At 50.1% G+C, this 14,832-nt stretch overlaps 1 protein-coding gene across 1 annotated transcript in view; it reads right to left on the minus strand.

Moving 5' to 3' along the window:
* The window catches only part of SPOCK1 (SPARC (osteonectin), cwcv and kazal like domains proteoglycan 1), a 496,806-nt gene extending 492,926 nt beyond the window's left edge, over positions 1-3,880 (minus strand). Inside the window, exons 1-2 of the mRNA XM_077911772.1 lie at positions 3,706-3,880; positions 2,921-3,106 (exon numbers count right to left, since the gene is read on the minus strand). Of these exons, the coding sequence (XP_077767898.1) occupies positions 2,921-3,106 (186 nt within the window). The 5' untranslated portion in view covers positions 3,706-3,880. The remainder of the gene's footprint in view (positions 1-2,920; positions 3,107-3,705) is intronic.
* Positions 3,881-14,832: the final 10,952 nt, after the last annotated feature.

The following is a 14,832-nucleotide window of genomic DNA, read 5'->3' on the forward strand; positions in this document are numbered from 1 at the left end:
GATTCTCTCTCTCTCCCTTCTCCCTCTCCTCCCTGACTACCCTACCACTCTCTCTATTACTTGTTAAAATAAATAAATCTTAAAAAAAATACAAATTAAAAAATCTCTCCTCCCTGAGTGCAATAAAGTAACAAGCCAGGAGAAAGGCAGCAAGATTTCTCCACAATGACTTTCAAATATTGACAAGCATCATAACAGTAATCTCAGGACACAGTCTCAGTGTGTCCATGAGACTCTTCAACAAAGAGTTGAGCAAGCGGTTCCAGTACTTGTCCCGGTCGTACTGGGAGACGGTGCTCAGCCACTGGTCACCAAGATAAAGAGTTGAAGAGTCTCTTCAACAAAAACACAAAAAGAGTTTGTGTCTCTTCAACAAAACAACTAAAACACTAGCAGAGAAGCTAAACTTTGTCAACCTTAAGCAAGACTTGACTCAGTGCAAACAATCAGGCTGACTGAGCAACTGCCCCATTAGCTGGAGCTGTGTCCACTGTCAACTGAACGTCTGGTTTTTAGAGCAAGCAACCTTTTATTGCCTAGTCCCAGGGGACAGAGGTTTTGCCGTTACTCCAAATAAATGACCCAACGAAGATGCCTGATGCTGGAGTAAAAGAGCATTTAGTTTGAGTTTCACAACTTTGAAGAGGTTAATAGCCTTCTGTCTGGGCCGCGGCTGGTATCACAAGACCCCATAAAGCATATAAAATGGTTCATGATAAAACACTGAGATTTTTAACATTTTTAGATGTTTTTAATGGTATGCTGGATTAAATTATCATTTTTTAAAAAGATTTTATTTATTCATGAGACACAGAGAGAGAGGCAGAGACATAGGCAGAGGGAGAAGCAGGTTCCCTGCAGGGAGCTTGATGCAGGACTCAAGCCTGGATCCCAGGATCATGACCGGAGCCAAAGGCAGATGCTCAACCACTGAGCCACCCAGGTGCCCCTAAATTATCATTTTTAAAAGCATATATGCTGGTAAAAATACTAATTTAACACCTAAAATTCTCCAGAAACGAAAAAGTAGTGTGTCTGAATATAGAAGCATTTCTCTTTTTATTAAGCTTCAGATATTTTTACACATTTAAGGCAGTATTCCCTAAACATAATAAGAATGACCAAGAACGTTTATTTAAAATATAGTTTTCCAGCAGTCACTCCAGAAATATGGAATCAGGCTCTCCAGAAGAGGAGTCTGGGTGCTAAAATTTAACAAACACCCCAGGTAAGCTTCATGATCAGTGAGGCCAACATGGTTAGTGTCAGGACAACACTGACCCAAGGATTTAAAAAAAAAAAAAAAAGTCACCATTTGCAAGCAAGATGAAAGAGAAAAGCTCAACTTTAAAAAATTTAAAGCTTAATAAAAAATAAGAATAATGTCTTGCTTGTGATATACCAAGACTAGAAACCCTCGAGCAGATACAAAAGCACAGGAAACCTTTCCACGCCCCGGAGGCCAACCAGCATGACTACTTCACTCCAACCTAGCTGCCACTCTAACCCAGGCATCCACAAAGGTGTCCCTTCTCTCTACCTGGCTCAAACCTTCTAGCAGGGTTAAGCATCTTCTTTGTCCCTCCATTCCATCAGAAATGTAATAAATTTTAAAAAGCAAAATGATTTCTACCCTACTGAGTCCATGAATGGATGCTTCTTTGGGGGCACCTTTGGGGCAGTTTGTCATCTCTCTCAGCCTCAGGCAAATAAGGTCATCACAGGATTCCTCCAAACTGAACAGAAAGAGGATGCAAGCCGGTTAACGGAGCAGGTCAGGGAGAGAGGGGGTGTGGAGGTGTGCCAGGGATCTCATGGCTGGGGGACTCAAAGAGGAAGTCTGCTGCCTAAGTAAAGCTCAAAATAACTGAAAGTTCATTGAAAGTGTTTGAAAGCACCTTTCTAGGAGAAGCCGCCCACACTCAACTTGAGAGAGGAGGAAGAGGGAGAGAGAGAAGAGGGATAAGCCCTCACTTGAGGCTGCAGGCATGCCTGCCGCCCAGGATGGGACCTGGAGAGGTGCTCTTTACAAAGTACAAGAAAATAACTGGGTTCACTGGGCCTCCTCAAACTCCCCCCACAAGGGTTTGGAGAGACCCGAAATGGGGCTAAGACCAATCCAGGAAAGGCTGGGTGCCTCCCACACGCCTCTCACCTAAAGAGCCCTATGACAGGTACAGGGATCCAAGGGCAGGAATTCCTAACTCTAAGCATCAGACCAGTTTCTCTCCCAGTGCCCCCCCCCCCGCCCACGCGCAGGGCCCCGCCACCCCCACCCCCACCCGGGAGGGCCTTTGAAAGAGCTGTCAGCAGCTCCCGGAGCACCCGAGGGGTTGCCATCTGCTGGAAACGCGGCGCCAGGTGCTCCTCGCCCTGCCTCCTCCGGGACCAACCTGGGGAGCAGCGGCCAGCCTTGGGGCAGGCACAGGCAGCGGACGTGCCCCGGGGAGCGGGCCCGGCCGCCCAGGCGCTCATCAGCACAGGGGCCAAGTCCCTGAGCGGCCGCTCCCTCTCCCAAGCGCCAGGTCCAGGCCAGCAGCCCCCATCCACGCCGTGCAGGCTGCAGCGGCCCGCGTCTCTCGGACAGTCGGCGGGACTTGGCCCCGCACCACACCTAGGGTCCGCAGCGCGGGTTCTCGGCGCAGCCTAGACGCGGCCCAACCTCGGCGGCCCCGGGAAGGGGGAAGGTAACGTTGGGGTCCCCGCCAGGCGAGCGTCCCGGCGGCCCCACCCCGGCACCCCGGCGCTGCCAGAACACCCCGGACCCGGGTCACGGCGGAGAGCGCCACGCTTCCAAGTTGTCTTCAAAGTTCCTGCCTGGCGCGAGGCAGCAACAAGCTGCGGCGGGAGGGGGAGGTCCGCGCCCCCGCCCCGCCCCCGCCCCCCGCCCCCCGCAGGGCCCGGCCGCAGCGGTACTCACGTCTCGAAAGCGGTTCCAGTACTTGTCCCGGTCGTACTGGGAGACGGTGCTCAGCCACTGGTCATTGTCTAGGAAATTGCCGTTGTTGGGGCCCGCGCCCCCCGCCGGCGCGTCCAGGTGCCGGCTCTCCGCCTGCAGGAAGCACCACGCCGCGGCCGCCGCCGCCAGCACCGCGATCGCGGGCATCTGTGGGCAGGGGGCGGGGGCGGGGGGGGTGAGGCGGGAGGGCAGGGCCGGGGGTCCCCTCCCCGCGGTGCCCCGGGGTCTCGGCGCCTCCGCCTCCCGCGCGGCCGTGGGGGCCGGGGATCTCACCCCGCACCCCTGGGCGCCCGCCGCGGATGCCGAGGCCCCGGGACCCCTCTCACGATGGGAGGGGGCTTAGTTACCCACGAAGAGGCTGCGTCACAGATCAGGGGCTGCCACCAAACTACAGAGGACCCCTGTCGCCGATTCTCGGGGCGCCCCGCAGACCGCCACTCTGAGACCAGGGCTCCCAGCACCCCCCCAAGAAACCGGGGGCCCTGGATGGGCAAGCCGCACTCCCAGAGAGGCGCCTGGAGCTCCGGGCGCGGAGCAGGAGGGCAGGGCTCCGGGCCGCAGCCGAGGCTCCGGGCGAGCGGGGTGCGGGGAGGAGGACCCGAGGGGGCCCCCTTCTCCGGCCCTGCCGCCTCGGCGAGGGGGGCGCGCGGGGACACCCCCGGGGCTCCGGCCCTGCCAGCCTCCCGGGGGCCGCGGGAGGTCCCAACTACGCCAAGTTGGGGCGCCGGCTTCCGCGGGGCACGTACCGTGGGGGCCGGCCGGGTCCCCGCGTCCGAGTTCCTGGCGCTCGCGCGGCGCGGTCGCGGAGGAGGCTGCCCGCCGGCTGCTGCCCGGCTGGCTCCCCGCTGCTGCCCGGCTGATCCCCGGGCTCCTCCGCCCGCCGCCGCGCGTCCGGCCGCTTTGTGAGCCCGCAGCGCTCTGGCTGCGCTCGCTCTCCGCTGGCTCGGGCGCGGCGACCGCGGGCGGAGGAGCCCGAGCGCACGAGCCGAGGCCTCTGGCGACCCCTGGCGGCCGCCCGCCGCCCGCCGCCCGCCGCCCGCCGCCGGCCCTGGCCCCGCCGCCCGCCCCTGGCCCAGCAGCCCGCGAAGCCGCGATCCACGCAGCGCCACGCGGGGCTCAAAGGAGCCTTCAGCTCAAGCCGCCACGGCCCTCGGGGGCACTGCGGGCGCAACGGCAGGACGCGCCCCGTCTACACATCCCCGAAAGGCCGGCCGGCGGGCCACCCCGCTCAGAATCACCGGGGCCCCCCTGGGGCAGGAGAGGGCAGGAAAGGGCTTAAAATGCCATTCCTGCCTCAGGCCCCAGACTGGCTGCAGCAGCATTCCTCAGGGCCCCCCACTCCCCGAGGCGTGTGAGTGTCTGCGCCCCTGGCCGGTCCTGGTCGTGTGCCACCTGCGCCCCTGCACTCCCGTGCCCCACACCATGCCCATGGCTGTCAATCCCTCTAAACAGTCCATCTGGCCTCCTTGTCTCCAGTTTCCACATCCGCATAGCCCCTCGGCATCCCTCTGCAGAGAAGCCCAAGTCTGCTTCTGTTCCCCAACCTTGAGGACTGGCCCCTGGCACCAGCCTGTTGGATTTTCCTCAAGGGCAGGAAGAGGAAAACTTGACCAGGCTTCAGGAACAGGACACATCGGGGGAGGGAAGGAAGGGGTGATGGGCGGGAGGGGGGGGGGGCTGGACTTAACCTCCCCCTCCCCCACCCTCACCCTCTGGTTTCCAGTACCTGGTCAAAATGGGCTGGAGAGGAATTGGTGCAGTGCTCTATCTGCATACGGGTGACCCTCACTTGCCACCCTTCTCCTTGTACGACCACACCCCATTCCCCAGACACCCCAGCGCTCTTTTAAAACAAGTCTGATGCACTCACCTCGCTTTCTTCAACACACACGTGGAAAAACCCTTCATGTGGCTTTCCTGATAAAAACCAGATCAGTGATGCCCCCAGACCCTGCACATCTGTCTCCACTCCAGCTGCCTCTCCCGCGGTGCCTTCCTCCTTCCCTGGTTCCTTGGACAAGTGGGTCTTGGTACAGACCCTGGTGGGGATAGGCTTCCCCCAGCACTGGAGGCTCACCCTGCCTGGCCACGGTCCACACCCACCCCAACACGGGCCTCACTGATTCACCCTTGTAGTTTACACATCCTGACCTCTTCAGAGTAGCTCTTGCCAGACCTGTGCACCAGGCCAACACCCTAATGAGGCTCTCCTTGAGAACACACTTTTCCAGCTGTCAGCTCTCAGCACCTGAAATCCCTTATTCTGTGTGCGTGCTCCCAACTGGGCTGCATTGATAGGAAGACAGAGGCCATGCTTGGCTTGCTCACCTCTGCTCCCACTGCCCAGAGCCATACTCCTGACACAGGGTGAATGCTCAGAAGATATTTGATGAATGAATGAATGAATGAATGAATGAATGAATGAATGGTACCCAGCCACACTTAGCCAACATTCCCCAACCTGTGTGACAAGGTCAGTTATAAGGTGTGCCACAAAAGATTTTGGTCGCATATAGTATCATGTGTAGAAATTGGATTGTGATTTTTTCCTAAAAAGTAGCAGATGCTTATCCGAACATTATTCTGACTGATTTACATTCCTAGAAGCATTCTTGAAAGGGAGAAAAAGGCGTGGAGGCACCGCTATGTATTGGGGACTGCATGTCATCCACAGTTTATTTCATCGTGGAAATAGGTTAGGTTTTTCGTGTCCTGGCTACATCCAAGTGAGAGAGGTTTAGAAATGATGGAGAGAGCGTTTCTTAGTTTTCAAAGAAACCCAACCAAGCCACCACTTCCCCATTTCTCTGCCCAATTTGACAGCAAAACTTCTCCCAAGAGTTGTCCCCAAATGTCATTCAGCCTCCTCAGCTCCAGTTCGTTCTTTCTTCCACCCACTCGAATGTGCTTCTCATCCTCAGTGACTAACTGAAGTGACTTGTCACCATCAGCAACCTCCTCCAAGTCATCACACTGAGTGGGAGACCTCAGTCCTCCCCTTCTTGGCCTCTGAGAGGTTCCAGGAGGCTCCTGTGGCACCAGCCCTGCTGCCTTTCCCACTCCCTGCTGGTCCCTCCCACCAGTCAGTTTCAGGGTGCAGGTCTAGGCCCTCGGCTCTGTCTACACCGTGTCCCTGGGTATTGACATCCAGTCCTGCGCTGAGATTCTGCAGGTGCATTTCCAGCCCAGAAGTGTATAATGACTTCCAGCTACATGTCCAACTTCGTACTTGCCATTGCCACCACCCATCCCATGGGATGTCAGACTTCCAGGTGAAAGCAGGTGTCTAGATTTTCCTCCATGCACCTGTGCTCTGAAATACTGTTGCAGTAAGTGTATCCCTGTGTTCACGGCTGCGAAGACCAGACCCCTAGGAGGCACCTTCAGTCTCTTGGCCTCCCTGGTGCCTTGCCTCCTGTCTGTCAGCCAGCTGACCCATCCCACTGCCCAGCACCCCTGCAGCCCAGCACCCCTGCAGCCCATCCACTTGAGTTCTCCAGCATGGTGCCCCCAGGTCCCCACAGCCACTGCCTGTCACCTGGAGGACTGGGGCTCCTTGGTTAGTTTCCCTAATTCCTTCCTTTCCCCTCCAATCCATGATCATTCAGGATAATCACTGTCAAACAGAAATCACTCCCTTGAAAAAACCGCTCAATGGCTCACAGTGACACTGAAACAAGAATCCAGACTCCTTCCTGGGACTGATCCAGCCCTGCACCATCTGGCCCCCGCCCCTCCCTCCCTTCCCCCCTCCTACTCTCTGGATTCTAGCCACACTCCTTGTCACGGTTTTGCACACATGCCAAGCATGTTCTCACCCCAGGTACTCGGCACTGGCCAGGTCCTTTGCCTCAAGTGCACTTCACAGGTGAGCTCTTCCTTGGCAGTCAGATTGCAGCTTGGTGTCACCACCTCATGGAAGGCCTCCCTGATCACCACATCTAAGACAGGCCCACCCTAGCCCAGCTGCATCACCACTCTCCATTCTTGTACCTGGCAGTCCCATTAGAGTATTTGGTTCCTCCATCACTCTCTTTCCCAATCCAATTATTCATTCCAGAAGGACATACATAGCATCTTTCTTACTCCTGTATCCCCAGGCTTTATCTCAATAAACATGTATCCATGAATGAATGAATGAATGAATGCAAATCCCATAGCCCTTCATGCATTCAAAAGTTTGAAAACTGTCTAGAGGCATTTCTTCTGGTAGGCCTTGGATCCCTTGTCCTGCAGATCCAAGCTCCGTTTTTCTGGCAGGGCCTGTCCCCAGTTTAATCAGAGGGCATCTGCTCTTGGCCAGTCTCCAACTTCACAACTGGAACCTTCCCTGGAACCACCCACTAGGGTGGGAAGGGCAGCCAGAGCACCACGGGCAGGTGTGGGGGTGCTGGATCTGGCCAGAGCCGTGAAAGGACATAACCTTGAAACAGGGGCAAGGAGGCTGGAAGCTGGAGACCTGCCATCAGCGCAGCCAGCACTTGAGGGCAGAAATGTCAGATTTATTCGGCTGTGGGAAGTACCCGCGACCAAAATCAATACTGAGCCTTGGGGCTGTATTTCTGCTTTTCATTGGCTTACGCACAACTATAATAACTCCTTGTTTTAACATAGTTCTTATTTCCAAAGTGCTCCACATGTTTTATTTTCAGTTTAATGGATCCTCATACACGTGCTCCCGGGGAGTCTGAAAGCAGACATAACTATCACCATTTTATGCTGAGGATAGGGGAGCAGAGAAAGGTTAGATGCACTGCTGAAGGTCACAGAAGGAGGTATATGGATCTCGTAGTGGGAAGTTCTAAGGGTAGCCCCCACTCCACGATGCAATGATGACTAGAATGATGACCACCCATGGGGCTCCATGGGATAAGAGAGGTGCCTGAGAAACTCACCTTGTCATCAACCCAGATTTATTTTCAGCCACAGACTCCTAGATACCTCCTACATGGCATCTCCATTTGGCCATTTCACTGCCACTTTGAATTCAGGATGTCCAAAACCGAGTGCCTGAGCCATGACTCCTAACTGAACCTGCTCCCCCACCTGTGACCCCATCTCGGGAAAACCAGCACCACCCCAAATGCCAGTGTCATTCTGACCTCCTCCTCAGCCCCCACTTTCTATGAATCACCAATATGTCAAGTCTACCTCTGCAGTATTTCCAGCTCCAGCCACACTGCCCACTGCTGCACCTCTAGAGTCCACGCCCCCACCAGCTTTCATCTGCACTGCATGGAGCCTCTTACAAGGGTCTCTGCCTCTCTGGTAGACATATGTCATTTACTCCCCAAGCAGGCACCAGAGCAAGTAGTCCTCTCTCAGTATAAACGTGACCCCTTCTCTCTCCTTACTGACCTGCCTGTGCTGGCAGGATGAAGATCAAGCACCTAATCATGATTCCCTCTACACTCTGCTGAGCCTGGGTGCCACCAGGCCTCTTGTCCCACATATCCCTTTCCTCCGTTCCCTCTCATCACCTGCGCCCTGCCCCCTCGACCTCAGGGCCTATTTGTGGGGGCTCCCTACAGCCTGGATACTCTCCTCACTCTCTGCCCTTCTGGCCAGCCCCTGCTCACCTTTCAGGTTACAGCTTCACACCAAGTCCTCAGAAAAGCCTCTCCTGGCCCCAGCATCCTCACCACACTCATCGGAGCTGCATAATGTCAATCTCCTACCAGACATTCAGGGCACAGGGGTCTGGGCATGTCTGTCTTGTTTGCTGTTGACCCTAATACAATGCTTAAAAAAGCATCTGGTACCTAGTAGGTACACAGTAAATATTGAGTGAATCAGTGAATGCTTATAGTTCAATGTCTTTATTTCCTTCCCTTCTTGAAAGCAAAGAAGCTCCCAGATTTATGTCGATATCTTAACCCCTAAACACTCCATGGATGGAAGCTGACAGCAAAAAGGGATGACATGACCACTCCATTCCCAGGCTGTTCTGCTGGTTTGAGGCTGAACACATGCTGGCCCCAAGAAGAGGAAAAATGAAATAGGTGCATTTCTTGGCACCACTGAAAAGAGGTCACCTAGCAGAGCCTATAACTTTTATGAAGATGCCGATTTCAACTATCGATTATATGTATACAACCAATCCAGGCTCACTCCATCTTCCTACATCCCCCATGGCCATTCCCACCCCACACACATACCGTCTTGCTTTCTTCCCCCCATGCAGAGCCATGGTATATGGCTAACCCAGCTTGGGAGAAATTGATTTTAAGCAAATGAATACCTTACAAATAAATGAAAATAACCATCAGTAAAGACTAATGACCAAGCAACTACCTAGGGACAAAGAAGAGGGAGCCAAAGTTCTGACCACAGGGAGAGAAAAAAAGAGAGAGTGACAATATCAGGACCACTTGCTGACATGCACTGGACATGTTACAGATCCTGCAATCCTATGTGTCATCTAATATATTGTTCACAACAACCCCCTATGAAATAGGCACCAAAATAAGCTGCATTTCACAGATGGAGACACTGAGTCTCAGAGTTGTGTTACCACTCATCCAGGATCCCTCAGAGAATAAATAGAAGAGTCAGGATTCGAACTAGGCACTACCTGATGTCAAAGGTTCCCTATGATCCAACAGAGCACTCAACCCCACCACTGCCATCTCCCTCCCTGCCCTCTGCGTTTCCCTCACCTCCCACACTAATTCTCACACTAGTGAAGTCACCTTTTCATGTAAATGGGCTGTTCCTAATTCATTTATACACAATATCTGTTGTTTTCATGAAGTTTAGTGCCCATTCCCATGAAATGTATAGACTAGTCAGCAAGACGTTAAAATGGGAAATCATGCTAATTATTTACAATCCTAACTGTCTGTACTTCAGAAGGCACTGACACTCAGAAAACTATAGAACACTCATGAAAGAAATTGAGGAAGATACAAAGAAATGGAAAAACATTCCATGCTCATGGAATGGAAGAACAAATATTGTTAAAATCCCTATGTTACCTAGAGCAATCTATACATTCAATGCCATCCCTATCAAAATCCATCAACATTTTTCACAGAGCTGGGACAAAGAATCCTCAGATTTGTACAGAACCAGAAAAGACCCCAATTAGCCAAAGGAATGTTGAAAAAGAAAACCAAAGCTGATGGCACCACAATTCTGGACTTCAAGCTCTATTACAAAGCTGTAATCACCAAGGCAGTGTGATACTGGCACAGAAATAGACACACAGATCAATGGAACAGAATAGAGAACTCAGAAATGGACCCTCAAATCTACAGTCAACTAATACTCTTCAACAAAGCAGAAAAGAATATCCAATGGAAAAAAAGTCTCTTCAACAAATGGTATTGGGAAAATTGGACAGCCACATGCAGAAGACTGAAACTGGACCATTTCCTCACATTATAAACAAAAATAAATTCAAAATGGACGGAAGACCTAAATGTGACATGGAATCCATCAAAATCCTGGAGGAGAACACAGGCAGCAATCTCTTTGACCTCAGCCACAGCAACTTCTTGCTAAATGCATCTCCAAAGACAAGAGAAATAAAGGGGAAAAATGGGACTTTGTCAAGATTAAAAGCATTTGCATGCCAAAGGAAATAGTCTACAAAAACAAAAGGCAACCTACAGAATGGGAGGAGATATTTGCAAATGACACATCAGATAAAGAATAGTATCCAAAATCTATAAAGAACTTATCAAACTCAACACCCAAAGAACAAATAATCCAATAAAGAAATGGGCAGAAGACATGAACACACATTTCTCCAAAGACATACAAGTGGCCAACAGAGAACATGAAAAATGCTCAACATCACTAGGCATCAGGGAAATATAAATCAAAACCGCAATGAGATACCACCTCACACCAATCTGAATGGCTAAAATTAACAGGTCAGGAAATGACAGATGTTGGCAAGGATGTGGAGTAAGGGGAACCCTCTTGCATTGTTAGTGGGAATGCAAGTTGATACAGCTGCTCTGAAAAATAGTATGGAGGTTCCTCAGAAAGTTGAAAATAGAGCTACCCTACGATCCAGCAATTGCACTACTATTTACCCCAAAGATACAAATGTAGTGACCCAAAGGGGCATCTGCACCCCAATGTTTGTACCAGCGTTGTCCATTATAGCCAAACTATGGAAAGAGCCGAGACATCCATCCATAGATGAATGGCTAAAGAAGATGTGGGATATATATATGATGGACTACTACTCAGTCATCAAAAAAGTGAAATCTTGCCATTTTCAATGACGTGGTTGGAACTAGAGGATATTATGCTAAGTGAAATAAGTCAATGAGAGAAAGACAATTACCATAAGATCTCACTCATGTGGAATTTAAGAAACAAAAGAGGATCATAGGGGAAGGGGGGAAAATAAAACAAGACGAAATCAGAGAAGGAGATAAACCATAAGAGACTCTTAATCATAGGAAAGAAACAGGGTTGCTGGAGGAGAGGTGGGTAGGGACACAGGTAACTAGATGACAGGCATTAAGGAGGACACATGATGTAATGAGCCCTGGGTATTATATATAATTGGTGAATCACTGACTTATACCTCTGAAACCAATAATACATTATGTTAATTAATTAAATTTAATTAAGAAAAAAAGGCAGTGACAGCTGTGACTCCTTGAACATGGTACCGAAGGGCTTAACAAAACTAGGGATCCATGATGAGGATGTAACGTCATCAGCATGGAGTGTAAAATAGTATTTGAGTGCCAAGGGCCACATGCTTGGTCCTCATCCAGGAACTCTAAGGCCCTCTCCACCTCAGAGCAATGGCTGTTTACGGGACACCTGGTGAAATGGGGTGAGGTACTATCTTAACCCAACTCTGTGGCTCTGCGGGGAAAATCTAATCAGGTGCCTAAGGATTGTGGAACAGACACTTCCAGGGACAAATGCATCTGTGAAAAGTCACTGGGGATGGGAAGGCAACCTCAGAATCTTCATTTAATCATTCAACAATCAGCTATGGAACAGATCCTTTATGCCAGGCTAGATGACCCTTGGGACACAACAGTTGAATGGGACAGATAGAGCCCCTGCCCTCAAGGGGCTTACTTATTCTAATAGGGAAGACCTCACTGGTGATTTGCAGCACTGGAGGCAAGCTTGTTTGGCCAGCTGGAGAAAAATCATCTCTGTGTGATTCCTCTATGTTTTTGCAGGTAGGTCCCCAAAAATCTGACACCCCTCTGCCTAGAACATTTTCCCAGTTCTCCAGTGCCTAAAACAATCCCTGGAGTTTGTAAGACACTGTCAGTTGTCAGATGCATCCCATTTCGGAGAAGTTAAAACAGCATACATCAACAAAACAATGTAATGCTTACCTCATATTACTATCAAGAGGATCTGGAGAGCTTAATTAACTTGCTCAGGATTATAAGGGATCTGATCCCAGGCATCCAGAGATGGATCCCAAGTCCATCTCCTACACCTTGAGGTGGAGATGGAGTAAAGTGGCCTCACTCCATTCCCCTTATACTATACTCTGAGATGGGAAATAGGAAGAACCTCATCTATGTTGAGTGAACAATAAGCCCTTGGAGACTTGAAGACAATTTTCTTTTCCCCTCCCACAAAAGCCATCTAAGCTCCTTTTTTCCACTAACTTGGTGTTCATTTAAAGATGAGAAAAACACCCATGTGTTGGCATCAACCTTTGTACAGAGTACAAAGATTCACAGGGGGCTGCCAGGGACCTTCTTCCCTCTCAGGAACAATGCCAGAATTCTGCATTCAGACGTGTTTTGGTTTGGGGATCATGCAGCTTCACAAGGTGGAGGCTAGGGATTGCCTTGTCCACAGAGAGCTTGGTGGTGTCGCCAGAGAGCAAGGCCTGGTCAAAGAGGTCCCAACTCAGCAAGGATCCCAAGATTGAGCACAAAAATTCAGTTCCTCATGAAGGAAGCTCTCCAAGAATCTTTCAAGCTGAGATGGAGATGACAGAGCAAATTTTGAGCTGGAGAAGCCACACAGAGCCAAGTGGACCTCAGAAACACAATAAAATAAATCAGACTAGTCTGCTGAGCCCTCAGAGGAGCCCAAGTGTTAACTATCTTACTGGAACATGAACTAACAGGAAAGGATTTCTAAGACTATTTAGCAACTAGCTTGAACTAAAACCAAATTTTCTGTAAATATTTCCTACCCCAATTCCTCAAATGGAATATAGATGAGTCAGGAATGACCTACACACTCAATTGAACCAGCTTAGGCCCCCAGGAATGAACAATGCTACGAAGGCATCATCTCAAGGCAAGACAGTTCCAGAAGGCCTTGATGGATCAGTGGGAAGACACAAACCTTCATCACTGCACTAACTACACAGAGCCTGGGGGTTCTGGTGAACCTTGGTTCAAATACCACTTCAGCCTCCTCCTACTAGCTAAGGACTTTCAGATTAGTTGATTAATCCCTCCAGACTCCTTTGTTTGCCTGTAAAATGAAGAAAATAATGGTGTACCTTCTTTATAGGGCTGTGAGGAGGCAACTTACCATGTGATTTCTTATGAAAATCTCACATATGAGGCTCACACAAACAGACACATTCACCCCCTTAGAAACTGAAAAACATAGGCTCAGAGTAAAAATTGTAATCACTGGGCAGCCCCGGTGGCTCAGTGGTTTAGCGCAGCCTTCGGCCCGGGATGTGATCCTGGAGACCTGGGATTGAGTCCCACGTCAGGCTCCCTGCATGGCGCCTGCTTCTCCTTCTGCCTGTGTCTCTGCCACCCCCTCCCCTGTCTGTCTCTGTCATGAATAAATAAATAAAATCTTTTTAAAAAATTGTAATCAGGGGATCCCTCGGTGGCTCAGCGATTTGACGCCTGCCTTTGGCCCAGGGCGTGATGCTGGGGTCCCGGGATCGAGTCCCACGTCGGGCTCCCGGCATGGAGCCTGCTTCTCCCGCTGCTTGTGTCCCTGCCTGTCTCTCATGAATAAATGAATAAAATCTTTAAAAAAAAATTGTAATCACATACTCCTCTCCACTAGATTTGTCTTAAAAGTCAAAGTATTGGGAAGACTTTGCCTGGCTACACACAGATTTGCCTATAATTTACAGATGCCTACAACTATGAAAGACATCGTCAAGGAATTTGCAAGTTAAATTTGTATCATTTCACTCAAGGCATGGAGTAACAATGGAGTTATCAAACCAGGGAGAACTGTAGGGGAGACAGCAGAGGTCCCCAGCTCTCCCAAGATCTTCAGTGGGATAACACTAGATTTGGAAAGTTAGCATGTGCCCAACAAAGGCATATCATTCAGGTTATTTAAATGATGGCTATAAAACCCATGAAGCAATATGGAGTCACATAGGGTAATAAAAGAAAAAATCTAGTTGTAGAACTGGATGTCCAGAAGGATTTCAGCAGGAAACAAGGTTAAAAAAAAAAAAAAAAAAAAAGTAAACACACCAGACTAGCGGTGGCTATGTTAAGGCAGAACTGTGGGCAGTGTTCTTTCCCTTCTTCCAAAGATATCTCAATGTGGAAGTAGAACAGAAATAGTATATCCTATATTAGGAGCATATACCCTAGAGTTAGAGACCTGGGTTTGGATCTCAGCTCTGTCACTTGACGCCTCTGCGATTTCCACAAGTTTTTCACTCCCTACATGCTTCCATTTACTTATTTGTAGTATGTAAGTAATGACAACCCATACCTATCAGGATTTGGGGAAGATAATAGCATATGCATGCAAGACTTTGAACCATATCTGCTCAATTAATTTTAAATGAGTATTCATAAGAAAAAGGAGAATCTCACTCTTCAATCCTCTTTATCATTGGAGATTGGCCAATAGTGGCTGCTTTTCTGCTGATTCTTGTCATTCCTCATTGCTAATGAAGGCAGTGGAGAGAAAATTAG

The sequence above is a fragment of the Canis aureus genome, chromosome 10 (genome assembly GCF_053574225.1).
Source record: "Canis aureus isolate CA01 chromosome 10, VMU_Caureus_v.1.0, whole genome shotgun sequence".
Lineage (NCBI taxonomy): Eukaryota > Metazoa > Chordata > Mammalia > Carnivora > Canidae > Canis > Canis aureus.